Genomic DNA, 18,520 nt, shown 5'->3' on the forward strand with positions numbered 1-18,520 from the left:
GGGTATAGAATAATTATAGACGAACACAGTTTTACACGGGCAAGGACACACATGACATGAAGAACATGCATGTTCTGAATATCATTATTTCACTGACTACAAACATTCTGTACTTCATTGTCTTAAATCTCATGGGAATGTAGCCTACATTTAGAACTTGCAATAGACTTGAAACTAAATAAATGATACCTATATATCTGAGCCTATTTTGGGATCATCTATGAAAAATGTATATACCATTTACTATAATTGTCTCTTATCATTGTAGCAGGAAAAGGTCCCCTGTGCCAAGGCACGCTACTTCACAGCATGGCTTCTTCCCAAGCACTCCAGGATCCATGTGAAATAATGAATGAATGAGCAATCGCCTCTCAGTTGTCTTTCTTTGAATGAGGGAATATAAAGTTTACGGAAATTATATCCATATAAAACATCACACACACACACACACGCACAGTGTGATTAGCATTCAGATGTTATAGAACTACTATGCGAGTGGAGGATATTGACTGAGCTCTGCTATGAGATGCTGTGAAGGGTTTCAGAAGAGTCTGAGTCATTACAGTCATTACTTCACTTAGATCGACTGTGAATGAATGGCAATACTCTTTATGACTCAGACATAAACAGTCCTCTACAGGAGAGCCCATTCCCAGGGCCTAGACTTGATTGTACAGCCAATCCCGCCGCTGTTCACTCCTATGAGAAGAAATACTGAACTGCATGGCCATATAGTTGCATTTGATATCACCAACACTGACATCTTGTGGACGTTTCATGCTATAACTAATATTGTCTAATTGAGTGCTTTATTCATTTAGAATATTGAATATGTAAATGAGAGGGTGTGTCTCAGAAGGCAAATTATAGTGTGTGATAAAGCAAAAGACAAATACACTGTAACTACCCCAATACACTTGTCATGTGTAACCTTTAACCAATCACTCCTCAATTACATCATCGGGCAGCCCTGTAATTTGTCAAATATCTCACAGTAATATATTCAGACTTCTCTATAACTGGTTAGAGTATTTGTTCATTAAGAAGGGCTGAATCCATGCCACAGTAATAACACACACACACAGGTGGCACAAAGTCAGTCATTCAGCTGATGATCTCTCGCATATCAGATATGTAAAGCGACATTCTCATTCCTCTAGTGCCACATCCTATTTCATCTCAACACAGAGGTTGTCATGTGGTTAGTTGGTTGATTCAGGTTTTCAAGGCTGTTTAGGGCTCAATGTTACAGTGTTGGTGATGATTTTAAAAGGCCTGAGGTACTGTGGCATCATCCCAACGCTGCCACCAATTTTTTTATTTTATTTTATTTCACCTTTATTTAACCAGGTAGGCTAGTTGAGAACAAGTTCTCATTTACAACTGCGACGTGGCCAAGATGAAGCAAAGCAGTTCGAACAATACAACAACACAGAGTTGCACATGGGATAAACAAACATACAGTCAATAATACAGTTGATTTTTATTTTATTTTAATGTAGCTAATGTGTTGGACTTAGAAGGGAGCAATCAAGATGCTTGATCCAGTGACACTATGGTGATAGGGAAGGAATGCTATCTCCTGTGCCGTAGATGTCAAGACCTCTTGGACGAAGATCCTGTTGTGTATATTGTGAAGTTCTTTAAATAAAGATGGCCTGTTTGCCTGTTGATTATGGGCTATCTTTCATACAATAACCACTAGGTGGCACCATAGGTCATATTATCAATCCATGAATGAATCATTCCATCATATATATCATGGTATAGGGTTTCATAAACCAACCATGGCATACGGGCAGAAATGATTTATAACCTACTTTACTATAGGCCTACGGCAATATACATACCTTATAGCTGATGTGAGTCAGTTATAATGCTGTTAGTAAATCAGGGGTTTAAGAAAAGAGTGATGATCTGGGACCTCTGCTCAGTAATCTTTCTGGTGTGGTCCTAAAATCTTGCGATACATTCCTCTCATTTCGCTCCATTGTTCTTCACCAAGGGTACCATACCATTTCTAATCTCCTCCCATAGAGATAGTTAGACAATGCAACATTGTATCTGTCCTATTATGGTGTCTATGCAGCATGGGCTGCTCCATTGAAGTAGTCTATTTTTTCTACTACATCTACGAGTTGGTAAACAAACTGAAAGGGTGAATACTGGCACCTGGAGTGTGTTGTTTGAATAGGTATAAAGCTAAGGTTACTGCCACCTGCAGTTATGTAATGTTTGCTCAGAAGTATAGTTCATTGGCTGATCCCGCCTGGTGACCTGGATGGAATTATGTGATCCTTCCTTAACCCATAGGATGTCCCAGCCAGTGGTGTAGTGGAGGGTGTACGCAGGTATACACCATATACCCACTTATTTTACAGTGAGCATTGCACATAGTCACTTGTTAATCCCCACGTTGTATATCAAAGTAGTGTAGTGGCGGTATACACTGTATCAATTAATAAGGCTGATGGAACAGATGAAAAGGTTTAGCTTAAAATGTTGATAAACTATTAGGCTATTTCTTCAATATTTTAAGCGCAGCAATGCGCTCACGGCAGTAGGCCTACGTGCTAATGTTCCAAAATGCAATTTGCAGAAAACACCTTTCTAAAAGGTGCACTGCACATGCAAGCGGTTTCATGAACAGAAATGGACATATCCATAAGAAATCTAGAGACCTAAAGATGCAACAACTGTCATGGATTGCTAATATGGCTGCTAGACAATGAAATAAAGTTGAAAGAAAACCAATAGAACAGGAGGACGCATATGAGGAAGTCTTTATAAAATAATTGCCTCCACGTTTCTATGGTGGGATTTTATTTATATGCTTCATAGTACAGATGCAGGATCTTAATTTGAGCCATTTCATTCCGCAGGAAAATATCCTGCAACAACAGGAAATGTGAATTATTATGGGGATTATAATTGAATATTTTTTTTTGTAGGGGTTGATACATTTTTCATTTGGGCAAATTAAGTCTGACAATTAAAATGTCAATTGCAAACTTTAGAAGCCTTTTGAAACCTTGAATACACTACAAGTTTGCATTTTCTGCTGTACAGGAACATTCTTAGCAACAAAAGAGTGATACAATTAAGATCCTACATCTGTAGGAAGTAAATAAATGAAGGAACAAGAAAAATATATCAAAGGTAATGATAGGCCTAACCATCTTCTTGTAGATGGAAAGGCTTTCCCAAACACTGTCTCAATTAAATGTTACAAAGTAGCTTATGCCTAAATGGCAGAATGATATCAAGATTATTTGCATCAATGCAGTGGCCATTTTTTTTTGCAAACTCCATCTCGTGCTACAGAAACACTTGTAACCAAACAACAGTGCCTGTGCACATGAATTAAAGGGATCTACACTTTGGTAGATTATTCCCAGACCTCAAAAGTGTGCTCCTGGTATGGTTTAAGCATTGTTTTGGACTTAGAACATCTCATTTATTTATCTACACAGTGCAATGTCCCAAATCACTGCCCTGGGACATTGGAATGTATTTTTTTAGACCAGAGGAAAGAGTGCCTCCTACTGGCCCTCCAACACCACTTCCAGCAGCATCTGGTCTCCCATCCAGGACCACCCTTGCTTACCTTAAAAGGCAAGCCAGCAGTGGGATGCAGAGTGGTAAGCAAAGATTGTGGATAAATGAAGATGTCCAACTCGGGCCATTTACCATTGAAAAAATAGTCACAGTTCTTGTCTGCTTAAGGAGTGGCTCTCCTATAGGCACCAATGCATTAGCAACTGGGTCTGGTCTGCTTCGTTCATTGACTGTATATGAACCAGGAAAAAGCAGCGAGTGAGATGGCTCGCTTCCTTTTCCACCTCTGGTGAAAGTCCTCAATGGTGCTGCCCAGGCTTTTAGGTAGTGTAGCTGGGATATGTGTACTATCCTCTCAAAGCTTTCGTATCCCCACCCTTTACAATGTTCTTGCTGTAAAATGTTTGGATGGGAGAAGTCGAGATGTGGGACGTGTGAGATAGATCGCTATGAAGGAGATGTTGAATGTTTAGTAGAAGAGAATGGCCAAGGAGCAAAGCCTTGTAACTGGGGTGGAGCACCTGAAGCGAAATCCTTGGAATGCCCGATTTGGGTGAAAGAGACTGAGGTTGGCAAAATCAGGGAAGTTGAGAGAGTCTCCTATGCGAAAGTTGTCAAAAGGGCAGAAAGATCAAATATCACTGAAGGTGTTTGTTTAGGTGCCCATAAAAGCCACATTTTTGTATTCATCCTGTAGCGTATTCGCTTACTCCCCCTCAAAGATTTTAAAAGCATTGGATTGGTGTGAGAAATATGGTATCTACTCATGGTGAGAGACTTGGAATTTAGCCTCAGATGAACCGGGTAGGTAGGCCTACACCACAGGCTGAGTATCACCAACAGTACCAAGACATTTTTAATGTGAAGAAAGTGGACAGTTCTGTCATTTTTAGCAATGGTGGTAAATAGCACTGCCTGTGTGGAATTGATGTTTCTTTTGTGCATTTATTTTAACCCCCGTCCAGTTGGCGGCGACAGTACTCCTTTTGTATGTAGTTCTCTATCTATCTCTATGTCTCCTTCACGTCAAGCAGACAGTGGACATTTTTGGTCTTACGTGAATTAAGTTGTGTACGACTTTTACAGTTCTGTGGTCTCAGGTGAATTCGTGGAAGGGAATGCCGAGCGGTGAAAGGTCCGTTAGTGAAGCGCCTGGAAACGGCAACATTATGGGTAAGTTAATTCATACTGGAACTCTTGCTATCGTTTGTGTCCTCGGGGTCGTCAGCTAACGTTAGCTACTAAAAAACTTGCCAGAATTAGTTAGGTAAGTTAACGTGCTTAACTAGATACAACGATAGCTCGAAAATGACTGTGTACTCTGTGGCATTAACTGTATTTGTTCGACTGTGAAGTGTGTTTGGTCCCTGACACAGAGTCGGCTAGTACTAGCAAACGATAACTAACTTAGCTAACGATACAGTAGGTAGATACCTAACTAGCATTTTGAGATACAACCAGTGAAGTTGTTAAGTTGATATTCTTCACACAGCATATACTTTGGCCACGTTACTGGCCAAAGGATATGCTGTGTGAAGAATGTCAACTGAGCAACTTCAGATGCCAGTTGTGGTGCTTGTGAGAAGTTGGCAACCCCAACAAAGGCTCATCATAACTAACGTTACGTTTCTAGCTAGCTACATTAACTTACCTACAGTAGCTAACAAAACTAGCGTTACATAGCTAAGTTAGCTTACTAGCTACTAGTACAGACAAAACGAGGTTAGTTATAAACACGTTTGCCACGAACTAGCTAGTTAGTGGGTTGTGATGCCTGGATAGTTGACGTCGCAGTTTGCTTGCTAGCTGTGAATGGCTGCTATTCTGAAAAGCCGACGGAGCTAATGTTAGCTTGGTTTTAGATGTAAAATGTCAGTGTTGGTCAAATAATCATTAGTTAATTCAAATAGGTTTAATCAATGCTAAAGTCAGTGTGGAGGAAACCTGGAGCAAAGTTATGAATCTACTAACTTCCTCAAACATCTAGTTGGATACACTCGAATGATGTAGGTATCAAAATGTCAAACAAAAACGTTCTATTGAGCATCAACAAAATGTTTTACTCGGAGTGGGGTAGGATGACTGCAGTATCTACTTTTTTAGAAAACCTAGTCCTTTACATGAGACTGGATTCATACTGTGGTACTGTACTCACATGGTGGATGCTCTGACTGAGTGACTGTGCCTCTGTTATTCCTCCATGTGACCTGTAGCATCTGTCATGGAATGGCTTGCAGTGAGTGTAGAGGCAGTCATAGATCTTCACCCTAGCCATTCAAATGTTTACTCTAGTCGCTATGGAATGCATGCAATGTTATTACTTTAGCTTGAGTAAATAAATGCAGTTTCCCACCATATCTCTGTTGTTATTGAACAATTGCCATCTCTCCATTATTGTGGCTAAGGTAGCCTAGTGGTTAGAGCGTTGGGCCAGTAACCGAAAGGTTGCTGGATTGAATCCCGAGCTGACAAGGTACAAATCTTTCGTTCCGCCCCTGAGCAAGGCAGTTAACCCACTGTTGGTCCCCAGGCGCCGAAGACGTAGATGTCAATTAAGGCAGCCCCCTGCACCTCTCTGATTCAGAGGTTGGGTTAAATGTGGAAGATGCATTTCAGGTGAAGGCATTCAGTTGTACAACTGTCTAGGTATCCCCCTTTCCCTAATAAGTTTTGTATCAGTCAGGGCTAGGGGTGTCGGTGACACCTGTGTTTTGTTATTCATAGGATAAATGCCATCAGGCTTGTCCTTTTCTGAAAAATCCTCAGGCTCTTCTAAACGAGGAGTATGGAAAATTGATTTTTGTCATGTTAATTGGTTGGAAACTGAGCATTTCTGGGTTGTAGGCCAATTGAATGCGTGACAGATGTTTCCTATGCACTACAGGCCAAGCCTTCCTCAGTGTGATGACCTATTGTCCCCAGTGACACAACGGAAGGAGTCCAGTCTGTGAGTCAGTGTGTCACATGGCGAGGCCTGGGACTGCCAGGGTGTCTGATGTCACAGACATCAGTTTGTTTAGGTTCCCATAAAAGCTACATTTTTGTATTCTTCTATCATATTCGTTCAGTCCCCCTCAAATATTGTAAAAGCATTGTTTTGGTGTGAGATATGGTATCCACTCATGGGGCGAGAATTTAAATTTAGCCTCAGATGAACCGGGTAGGTTGTAGGGCTGGGAATTGCGAGGGACCTCATAATACTATCACTCTACTAGTGAAGGGAGAATTAATCAACCGTCCATGTAGACCACTCAGGACTGTCTTACTCCTACAGACTTAACATTATTCCTAAGTTACAGTATAGAAATAAAATGGACTGTGATGAAGACACTCCATAGCATGCAAGACATGACCCTGATGGAGATGAAGGAAAAACTACACACAAACACACACACTGGTAAGTCCAGCGTCTGGGACGATGCAGAAAGGTCATGGGAGGGGTCAGACTTTCTGAAGCAGCACAGAACAACATTCTCTACTGTGTATCCTCTAGTATTTGCAAGCCAATGTCAGTTTACTGTGCTAGGCTAACCTGCTAGGCCTTGCTTTAGGGTTAGCTTAACACACCTCTTTCTAACCTTGGGCTCTCTGAGGCCGACTGGCCTTAACCCCACCACATCTCTTCCGGCAGTTTACCCACCACCAGCAAAGAAGAATAAGAAATCTACTCTGCTTGAAGGGACCATGTAGCAATGTGAGTGGGAACATAATGTATCAGGCTATCAGTGCATTGAAAAGCATGTGGTGAGAGTGGTGGAGGGGGAGACCTTAAGGAGAAGGCAGTGCTGCTTTCCTGGAGGTATGTAGTGGCTTTTGTTAAAGCAATTGTTATGAAAGGTTGAGGTGAACAGCCAAGACACAGATGTCCACCACACCACATGTCCCTCTCAGTGACCCTGGCCTAGGTGGAAGCTCTCTCTCCAATCTTGACAGTGGTATTGGAAATGTATCATGGGTGTTGCCTTGAAGAAGACCTGCCTTCCTTTAGTATATGTCATCAAGCCTCTTATGCCTGCTATATGAGTCAGGAAGCTGCGGTAGATGTAGCCTATATTTTACTCCTTTCTTTTTTTCATAAGATGAGGCTAACTTTTATGACCTTCCCCTTGGACTCACGGAAAAGTATGGACGGCTCATTGTTATTGGCTCTGACTTGCACATCAAACATTTCTCTTCTCAGTGCAAGCTAGCAAAGAGATCAACATTATGATGATGATGATGACGATGCTGCTGTCTCGGCTATGTGCTGAAGTGGTTGCCATTTGTCTGATCAGCGACAGGCACCACTGACAGTTGTACTGTATACGTGACAGACGCTTCTACTCCAGAGCAGACAGACAGACAACAGGAGGAAGTGGCTTGGGCGGTGAGGCATGCTACAGTAGGCTACGTCTGTCAACTTATAACCCTCAAAGACGATGAGCTTGAGTGAAGGATAGGTGGGGCAGATCCTCTCCTATTTTTTTTTATTTAACCTTTATTTAACCAGGTAGGCAAGTTGAGAACAAGTTCTCATTTACAATTGCGACCTGGCCAAGATAAAGCAAAGCAGTTCGACACATACAACAACACAGTTACACATGGAGTAAAACAAACATACAGTCAATAATACAGTATAAACAAGTCTATATACGATGTGAGCAAATGAGGTGAGATAAGGGAGGTAAAGGCAAAAAAAGGCCATGGTGGCAAAGTAAATACAAAATAGCAAATAAAACACTGGAATGGTAGATTTGCAGTGGAAGAATGTGCAAAGTAGAAATAAAAATAATGGGGTGCAAAGGAGCTAAATAAATAAAATACAGTAGGGAAAGAGGTAGTTGTTTGGGCTAAATTATAGGTGGGCTATGTACAGGTGCAGTAATCTGTGAGCTGCTCTGACAGTTGGTGCTTAAAGCTAGTGAGGGAGATAAGTGTTTCCAGTTTCAGAGATTTTTGTAGTTTGTTCCAGTCATTGGCAGCAGAGAACTGGAAGGAGAGGCGGCCAAAGAAAGAATTGGTTTTGGGGGTGACTAGAGAGATATACCTGCTGGAGTGTGTGCTACAGGTGGGAGATGCTATGGTGACCAGCGAGCTGAGATAAGGGGGGACTTTACCTAGCAGGGTCTTGTAGATGACATGAAGCCAGTGGGTTTGGCGACGCGTATGAAGCGAGGGCCAGCCAACGAGAGCGTACAGGTCGCAATGGTGGGTAGCATATGGGGCTTTGGTGACAAAACAGATTGCACTGTGATAGACTGCATCCAATTTGTTGAGTAGGGTATTGGAGGCTATTTTGTAAATGACATCGCCGAAGTCGAGGATTGGTAAGATGGTCAGTTTTACAAGGGTATGTTTGGCAGCATGAGTGAAGGATGCTTTGATGCAAAAAAGGAAGCCAATTCTAGATTTAACTTTGGATTGGAGATGTTTGATATGGGTCTGGAAGGAGAGTTTACAGTCTAACCAGACACCTAAGTATTTGTAGTTGTCCACGTATTCTAAGTCAGAGCCGTCCAGAGTAGTGATGTTGGACAGGCGGGCAGGTGCAGGTAGCGATCGGTTGAAGAGCATGCATTTAGTTTTACTTGTATTTAAGAGCAATTGGAGGCCACGGAAGGAGAGTTGTATGGCATTGAAGCTTGCCTGGAGGGTTGTTAACAGTGTCCAAAGAAGGGCCAGAAGTATACAGAATGGTGTAGTCTGCGTAGAGGTGGATCAAAGACTCACCAGCAGCAAGAGCGACATCATTGATGTATACAGAGAAGAGAGTCGGTCCAAGAATTGAACCCTGTGGCACCCCCATAGAGACTGCCAGAGGTCCGGACAGCAGACCCACTGATTTGACACACTGAACTCTATCAATCAGAGAAGTAGTTGGTGAACCAGGCGAGGCAATCATTTGAGAAACCAAGGCTGTCGAGTCTGCCAATGTGGATGTGGTGATTGAGAGTCGAAAGCCTTGGCCAGATCAATGAATACGGCTGCACAGTAATGTTTCTTATCGATGGCAGTTAAGATATCGTTTAGGACCTTGAGCGTGGCTGAGGTGCATCCATGACCAGCTCTGAAACCAGATTGCATAGCAGAGAAGGTATGGTGAGATTCGAAATGGTCGGTAATCTGTTTGTTGACTTGGCTTTCGAAGACCTTAGAAAGGCATGGTAGGTTAGATATAGGTCTGTAGCAGTTTGGGTCAAGAGTGTCCCCCCCTTTGAAGAGGGGGATGCCCGCAGCTGCTTTCCAATCTTTGGGATCAGACGACACGAAAGAGAGGTTGAACAGGCTAGTAATAGGGGTGGCAACAATTTCGGCAGATAATGTTAGAAAGGGTCCAGATTGTCTAGCCCGGCTGATTTGTAGGGGTCCAGATTTTGCAGCTCTTTCAGAACATCAGCTGAACGGATTTGGGAGAAGGAGAAATGGGGAAGACTCGGGCGAGTTGCTGTGGGGGGGCGCAGTGCTGTTGACCGGGGTAGGAGTAGCCAGGTGGAAAGCATGGCCAGCTGTAGAAAAATGCTTATTGAAATTCTCAATTATGGTGGATTTATCAGTGGTGACAGTGTTTCCTATCATCAGTGCCGTGGGCAGCTGGGAGGAGGTGTTCTTATTCTCCATGGACTTTACAGTGTCCCAGAACATTTTTGAGTTTGTGTTGCAGGAAGCAAATTTCTGCTTGAAAAAGCTAGCCTTGGCTCTTCTAACTGCCTGTGTATAATGGTTTCTAGCTTCCCTGAACAGCTGCATATCACCGGGGGCTGTTCGATGCTAATGCAGAACGCCATAGGATGTTTTTGTGTTGGTTAAGGGCAGTCAGGTCTGGGGAGAACCAAGGGCTATATCTGTTCCTGGTTCTACATTTCTTGAATGGGGCATGTTTATTTAAGATGGTTAGGAAGGCATCTACTGACGGGATGAGATCAATATCCTTCCAGGATACCCCGGCCAGGTCGATTAGAAAGGCCTGCTCGCTGAAGTGTTTCAGGGAGCGTTTGACAGTGATGAGTGGAGGTCGTTTGACCGCTGACCCATTACGGATGCAGGCAATGAGGCAGTGATCGCTGAGATCTTGGTTGAAGACAGCAGAGGTGTATTTAGAGGGCAAGTTGGTTAGGATGATCTCTATGAGGGTGCCCGTGTTTAAGGCTTTGGGCAGGTACCTGGTAGGTTCATTGATAATTTGTGAGATTGAGGGCATCAAGCTTAGATTGTAGGATGGCTGGGGTGTTAAGCATGTTCCAGTTTAGGTCGCCTAGCAGCACGAGCTCTGAAGATGGATGGGGTGCAATCAGTTCACATATGGTGTCCAATGGAGAGGATGATCTGAAAAACTGTAGAGGAATGAACAGCCTCCTGCTCTGAGCAGTGCTTTACTGGCAAAAACAGCTCCTCTGCATAATAATCTCAATAGTTTTGGCCCAACTGTCTGGGTCTGACATAACCTGAGTGAATGCTCAAATTCTTGCCACCTTGATGTTGATGGCTTTACACTACAATGTTTGAGAGACGAAACATGTAGGAAATTGCTTTTTGTTAGTGTGAGGACTGAAACATGGAGCCTAGCTACCGGAATGACTTGCTATTCGTCAGTCTCTCCAACACTGGAAGCCGTGTGAAGAGGCCTGTGGGCTGTCGGCCAATGGGATTTCACAGCTGTGGGCTGGTAGCCAATTGGATCTCATTTCACATTAGCCGGTGAAATGACTGAAGGATGCATTTTCACCTCAACTCTGGGATTAACCAATGACAGCTCCCACAAACAGACCTAAAATACTGTAGGAAGTTTGAGTTGTAACTCCAATAAAACTGACCGTCTGAAGTGAGCTGTAGGAGTGCAGGATTAGGCTATTTGAATGCTAGGTAGGTTGACCGTGTTTTCCTCTCTCTCTGTCCTACTGCTTTAGCCTGAACTTGTCTGTGTCATTACAGTTAGTTAAGAGAAGAAAAATAACCTATTTACCGAGAATTTTTTGGGGGCTTCTGAGCCCACACTCCTCTTTAGTAATGGCTGCTATCGTATTTAGGTAAAGACCCGTTGCCGAGGGTCTCATGTCACTTTACTGGCAGCCAGGGAGCTGTAAAATAATCTGAGGCAAAAATCCAGTTTTCCAGAATAGACTCGTCATGAATTGTGATCCATCTCCATGTTTTACTCTCTCTACATTGTAATAAAATGATAAACAATAACAAATAATATAAAATGGTAGTTGATAATAATCAAATTAAATACAAAAATAATAACAATAAAATGGTAACAGTCAATAGTAGAATGTAATGTTATAAATATGGAAAATGAAACTATAACTAACTTATAACTAAATAACGGTCATCTTTTACATCAGTACTACAACTACTATCATCCTCTCTCTCGCTCTCAAAATATTGAATATCTAGATAAGCGTTTAGAGGCCCATTATCAGCAACCTTCACTCTTGTGTTCCAATGGGACGTTGTTAGCTAATCCAAGTTTATCATTTTAAAAGGCTAATTAATCATTAGAAAACACATTTGCAATTATGTTAGCACAACTGAAAACTGTTGTCCTGATTAAGTAAGCAATGAAACTGACCTTCTTTAGACTAGTTGAGTATTTGGAGCATCAGGACATTTGTGGATTTGATTACAGGCTCAAAATGGCCAGAAACAAAACTTTTTTCTGAAACGCAGTCTATTCTTGTTCTGAGAAATTAAGGCTATTCCATTTTAGAAATTGCCAAGAAACTCCCTTCACAGAACAGGGCAAACTGGCTCTAACCAGAATAGAAAGAGTAGGATGCCCCGGTGCACATCTGAGCAGGAGTATAAGTACATTAGATTGTTTCTCAAACTATTTAAATGCCTCACAAGTCCTCAACTGGCAGCTTCATTAAATAGTACCCGCAAAACACCAGTCTCAACGTCAGAAGTGAAGAGGTGACTCCGGGATGCTGACCTTCTAGTCAGTTGCAAAGAAAAAGCCATATCTCAGACTGGCCAATAAAAAATATATATATATTTAAGGTGGGCAAAAGAAGAGACACTGGAGAGAAGAACTCTTGCCTAGAAAGCCAGCATCCCGGAGTCGCCTCTTCACCTTTGAAGTTGAGACTTTGTACGCCTATGTAAATACGCCATAAAAAATCTGCCGTTTCCAGCTACAATAGTAATTTACAACATTAACAATGTCTACACTCTATTTCTGATCAATTTGATGTTATTTTAATGGACAAAAATGTGCTTTCCTTTCAAAGACGAGGACATTTCTAAGTGACCCCAAACTTTTGAACGGTACTGTGTATGTGTGTCTGTCTGTCTGAGACGTTTATGCGTGGGTTTGACTACAAATAACCTAGCCCAATAAAACATTGGTAACATCTCTTCAAATAGAATAAAGAAACTGAGTTGGAAAAGAATGGTTATACTCCTAGTTATTTGATAAAAATTAAATTTTTGGTGAAAGAGATGCAGGAACTAGCATTAACCAAGCAAACCAAAATTATGTGTACCCCCACCACACATCTGCTGTTCTGATTGAGTGCTGTAGGCAAAATAGAGAAGCAAGACCGATCAGGTGTGATTGACACCTGAGAGTGCGTCAGGGCTTTTATCCGCAGGCATGAATGTGTTATTCTGACACAAGATGGATAGTGGACTCATTTGTCGGTCTTAACTGATATACTGTATTTCACTTCTTTTTTTTTTGATGATGTGGTGCTCCACCTGTCTACTGTGGTCTGTGAATCATTCTGCATCTCCTCTCATCCACCACCACATCACTGTCAACCATCTTGACCTGCACACTTCTCCAAACCAGCTGTAAGTATTATTGTGACTGATTACCTAACGATTACCACTGTACATTTAGGCTATAATATTTACTTATTTGACACTGTTAAGAGACACAACATTAACAAAAGTATATGTGGACACCTGCTTGTCGAACATCCCTTTCCAAAATGATGGGCATTAATATGGAGTTGGTCCCCCTTTGCTGCTATAACAGCCTTCACTCTTCTGGGAAGGCTTTCCACCAGATGTTGGAAGATTGCTGCGGGGACTTGCTTTCATTCAGCCACAAGCACATTAGTGAGGTCAGGGCTCTGTGCAGGCCAGTCAAGTTCTTCCACACCGATCTCGACAAACCGTTTCTGTATCAACCTCGCTTTGTGCACGAGGGGCATTGTCATATTGAAACAGGAAAGGGCCTTCCCCAGACTGTTGCCACAAAGTTGGATGCACAGAATCATCTAGATTGTCATTGTATGCTGCAGCCTAAAGATTTTCACTCACTCGCTCTGGAAAAGAGCGTCTGCAAAATAACTTAAATGTAAAAATGTCCCTGCACTGGAACTAAGGGGCCTAGCCCGAACAATGGAAAACAGTCCCAGACCATTATTCCTCCTCCACCAAACTTTACAGTTGGCACTATGTATTGGGGTAGGTGGTGTTCTCCTGGCATCCGCCAAACCCAGATTAGTCTGTCGGACTGCCAGATGGTGACGCGTGATTCATCATTCCAGAGAATGTGTTTACACTGCTCCAGTCTAATGGCGGCGCTCCAGTTGACTCTTGGCTTTGTGAATGGTTATCTTAGGCTTGTGTACGGTTGCTCGGCCATGAAAACACATTTTATGAAGCTCCCGACAGCACGAGAACGGTTTGATGTTGCTTCCAGAGGCAGTTTGGAACTCTGTAGAGGACAGACGATTTTTACGCACTACTCCCGTCTGCACTCTGCGTTCCCGTTCTGTGAGCTTGTGTGGGCTACCACTTCGAGGCTAAGTCGTTGTTGCTTCTAGACGTTTCCATTTCACAATAACAGCACTTATAGTTGACCAGAGCAGCCCTAGCAGGGTAGAAATTTGACGAACTGCCCTGTTGGAAAGGCGTCATCCTATGACGGTGCCATGTTGAAAGTCTCTGAGCTCTTCATTAAGGCCTTTCTACTGCCAATGTTTGTCTATGGAGATTGCATGAGGGTGTTCTCGATTTTATACACCTGTCAGCAATGGGTGTGGCTGAATTAACCAAAACCACTAATTTGAAGGTGTCCACATACTTTTGTGTATGTATAGTTTAAGAATGTTAGATTGGGCATAAGAATTAAATTCAGTCAACAGTGATGGTAACCAGACTTTTGTTTAGCCTTGTTACCTGCCTGGACAGTTGGGGAAAAGCATTAACTGATGTTTTGGTCTACAGCAACAGAAGCTTCTGGAAGGTTATGTGGGCTTTGCCAATCTCCCAAACCAAGTGTACAGAAAGTCTGTCAAGAGAGGCTTCGAGTTCACTCTCATGGTTGTGGGTGAGTAGAGATCTTTGCATCCTATTTTACGTCTCCCGCTCTTTTCCAAGTAAGACTCCAAAAGAACAGAAAAAAGAACCTGGTATTCATCTGGAAAAACAGATGGAGATTTTACTGCTGTGTAAAAAGCTGTATGCATATTATTGTATGGATTAGTGAAGTATGCATGAAAATGACTGTTGGAGGCTCCGTTTGTGTCCCAAATGGCACTGTAATCCCTATGTAGTGCACTACTTTTGACCAGGGTCCATAGAGCGCTGATCAAAAGTAGGTTAGTATGGGGAATAGGGTGACGTCTCTGTTCGAAAGATGCGAACACATCTGTGTAAGAAATGTATGTGGATATGTAATATAGCCTACACATGGCCATAGACGTTCATGTCTATGTTGAATTTTACAGTCAGGAATCTTGTCATGCCGTAGTGCTGGCAGCTGGCTGTTAAAATGCATTAGCGATGCTTTCTGTTGCGTTGGGATCATTTGTCTTCCATGTAAAGCGGGACTTGAAGAAACCATATTTAAAACAAATGTGCTTGAGCAATGGAGTGTAGGCAGGGTTTATTTCACCCATACTGTGGAATGTGTTTGTACATTTGTGTCGGTGTGTGGTGTTTGAGGTGTGTGTATAATGTGCCTTTTGGATTGTGGGTGGAAGGTTTCCTGTAATTCCATTCATGCAGCCAGAGTTGGAGCCTGAACATCTGAAGAGAGCGAGGGATAGAGGGAAAGAGACACAGGGTGTAGGCACCGTTACATCCCTGCCATTCTCCACTCCGTCCTCTCTGTTCCATAAGTCCTGCCCAGAGGTACAGTGCCTTCAGAAAGTATTCACAACACTTGACTTTTTCCACATGTTGTTGCTACAGCCTGAATTTTAAATGGATTAAATTGAGATTGTGTGTCAATTATGCTTTTAGTAATGTTTACAAATGTAATTTAAAATGCTGAAATGTCTTGTCAAAATGTATTCAACCCTGTTGTTATAGCAAAATGTTGCTGCACAAGTCACAAGTTGCATGTACAATTGAAGTTGGAAGTTTACATACATCTTAGCCAAATATATTTTAACTCAAAAAAATAAAAAACTCACTAAAAATTCCCTGTCTTAGGTCAGTTAGGCTCACCACTTTATTTTAAGAATGTGAAATATCAGAATAATAGTGGAGAGGATGATTTATTTCACATTCCCAGTAGGTCAGAAGTTTACATACACTCAATTAGTATTTGGTAGCATTGCCTTTAAATAGTTTAAGTTGGGTCAAACGTTTCGGGTAGCCTTCCACAAGCTTCCCACAATAAGTTGGGTGAATTTTGGCCCATTCCTACTGACAGAGCTGGTGTAACTGAGTCAGGTTTGTAGGCCTCCTTTCTCGCACATGCTTTTTCAGCTCTGCCCACAAATTTTCTATAGGATTGAGTTCAGTGCTTTGTGATGGCCACTCCAATACCTTGACTTTGTTGTTCTTAAGCCATTCTGCCACAACTTTGGAAGTATGCTTGGGGTCATTGTCCATTTGGAAAACCCATTTGCGACCAAGCTTTAACTTCCTGACTGATGTCTTGATGTTGCTTCAATATATCCATTTAATTTCCCTCGATGCCATCTTTTTTGTGAAGTGCACCAGCCCCTCCTGCAGCAAAGCACCCCCACAACATGATGCTGCCACCCCTGTGCTTCACGGTTTTGGAGCAGTTTTGGAACAGTGGCTTCTTCCTTGCTGAGAGGCCTTTCAGGTTATGTTGATATAGGACTCGTTTTTCTGTGGATATAGATACTTTTGTACCTGTTTCTTCCAGCATCTTGTGGAGGTCTACATTTTTTTTTCTGAGATCTTGGCTGATTTCTTTTGATTTTCCCATGATGTCAAGCAAAGAGGCACTGAGTTTGAAGGTAGGCCTTGAAATACATCCACAGGTACACCTCCTATTGACTCAGGCTAATTGACATCATTTATCTGAAACTTCTAGAGCCATGACATCATTTTCTGGAATTATCCAAGCTGTTTAAAAGGCACAGTCAATTTAGCTTATGTAAACTTCTGACCCACTGGAATTGTGATACAGTGAATTATAAGTGAAATAATCTGTATGCTAACAATTGTTGGGAAAATTACTTGTCATGCACAAAGTAATGTCCTAACCGACTTGCCAAAACTATAGTTTGTTAACAAGAAATTTGTGGAGTGGTTGAAAAGAGTTTTATTGACTCTAACCTAAGTGTATGTAAACTTCTGACTTCAACTGTATGAATGACTACCTCATCTCTGTATCCCACATATTCAATTGTCTGTAAGGTCTCTCAGTAGAGCAGTGAATTTCAAACACATTTTACCACAAAGACCATGGAGGTTTTCCAATGCCTCGCAAAGAATGGCACCTATTTGGAAGAGGGGAAAAAGAAAGAAAAAAAGACATTGAATATTCCTTTGAGCATGGTGCAGTTATTAATTACACTTGGATGGTGTATCAATACACCCAGTCACTGCAAAGATACAGGCGTCCGTCCTAAGGAAGGAAACCGCTCAGGGATTTCACCATTAGGCCAATGGTGACTTTAAAACAGAGTTGCTGTGATGGGATAACTGATTTATGAATCAAAAACATTGTAGTTACTCCACAATACTAACCTCCAAATTGACAGTCCAAAAAATGATGCCTGTTTGCAATAAGGCACTGAAGTAAAACTGCAAAAAATGTGGAAAAGAGAACTAAATGACAGTGAATAGGATGCCGAACCTTATGTTCTGAATAGAAAGCGTTATGCTTAGGGCAAACACTACACATCACTGAGTAACACTTCATATTTTCAAGCATGGTGGTGGCTGCATCATGTTATGGGTGTGTTGGTCATCGGCAAGGACTAGGGAGTTTTTTTTAAGGATAAAAAGAAACAGAATAGAGGTAAACACAGGCAAAATCTGAGGAAAACCTTGTTTTCTGCTTTCCAACAGACACGGGGAGACAAATTCACCTTTCAGCTGGACAATAATAACAAGGGAAAATATACACTGGAGTTGTTACCAAGACGACATTGAATGTTGTAGAGTTTTGACTGAAATTGGCTTGACAATCAATGGCTTGACTTGAAAATGGCTGTCTAGCAATGATCAACAATCAACTTGACAGAACTTGAAAATGGAATAATGTGCAAATATTTTACAATCCAGGTGTGTAAAGCTCTTAGACTTACCCTGTAAGACTCACAGCTGTAATTGTTGCCAAAGGTGATTCTAACATTTATTCACTGAGGGGTGTGAATAAGATTTCTGTATTTCATTTTCAATAAATTTGCACACATTTCTAAAAACATGTTTTCATGTCATTATGGGGTATTGTGTGTAGGTGGGTAGAAAAAAAGAAAAGCAATGTCATCCATTTTGAATTTGGGCTGTAACACCACAAAATGTGGAATAAGTCAAGGGGTATGAATACTTTCTGAAGGCACTGTACCAAACTTGGCTGTACAGGAAATGGCTGTGAACACCCTAATGAGGTCATTTTCTGTCCCCTGGCCCTGTGGTTGGCTGTGGGCTGTTGAGTCAACCCATGCCCACCTGCCCCAGGGCCAGGAGAGTGGGAGCAAGAGAAATAATGAGGGAGGAGGAGAAAAGGGGGAACACCTGCCTGTTATTCCAGACTCACTGCTGTCAGTCTGAGTAGAGTTGAGAAGCATTCAAGTGGTCTCTCCCTGGAATTTCC

The 18,520-nt window shown here is 42.0% G+C and overlaps 1 protein-coding gene across 5 annotated transcripts in view; it reads left to right on the plus strand.

Moving 5' to 3' along the window:
- Positions 1-3,845: 3,845 nt before the first annotated feature.
- LOC109903481 (septin-7) overlaps positions 3,846-18,520 on the plus strand; it is a 45,591-nt gene continuing 30,916 nt past the window's right edge. For 2 of the 5 annotated variants that reach the window (XM_031788762.1, XM_031788763.1), the window contains exons 1-4: positions 3,846-3,882; positions 4,645-4,731; positions 5,365-5,366; positions 14,719-14,821. In XM_031788762.1, coding sequence (XP_031644622.1) covers positions 3,861-3,882; positions 4,645-4,731; positions 5,365-5,366; positions 14,719-14,821 — 214 coding nt within the window. In that variant the 5' untranslated portion in view covers positions 3,846-3,860. Of the gene's footprint in view, positions 3,883-4,344; positions 4,363-4,539; positions 4,732-5,364; positions 5,367-6,447; positions 6,956-7,189; positions 7,253-10,043; positions 10,046-14,718; positions 14,822-18,520 lie in introns of those variants that run through there. The other 3 variants (XM_031788764.1, XM_031788765.1, XM_020500229.2) reach the window with 3 other exon arrangements.

This window comes from Oncorhynchus kisutch, linkage group LG14 (assembly GCF_002021735.2).
Source record: "Oncorhynchus kisutch isolate 150728-3 linkage group LG14, Okis_V2, whole genome shotgun sequence".
In the NCBI taxonomy this organism is placed as follows: Eukaryota; Metazoa; Chordata; class Actinopteri; order Salmoniformes; family Salmonidae; genus Oncorhynchus; species Oncorhynchus kisutch.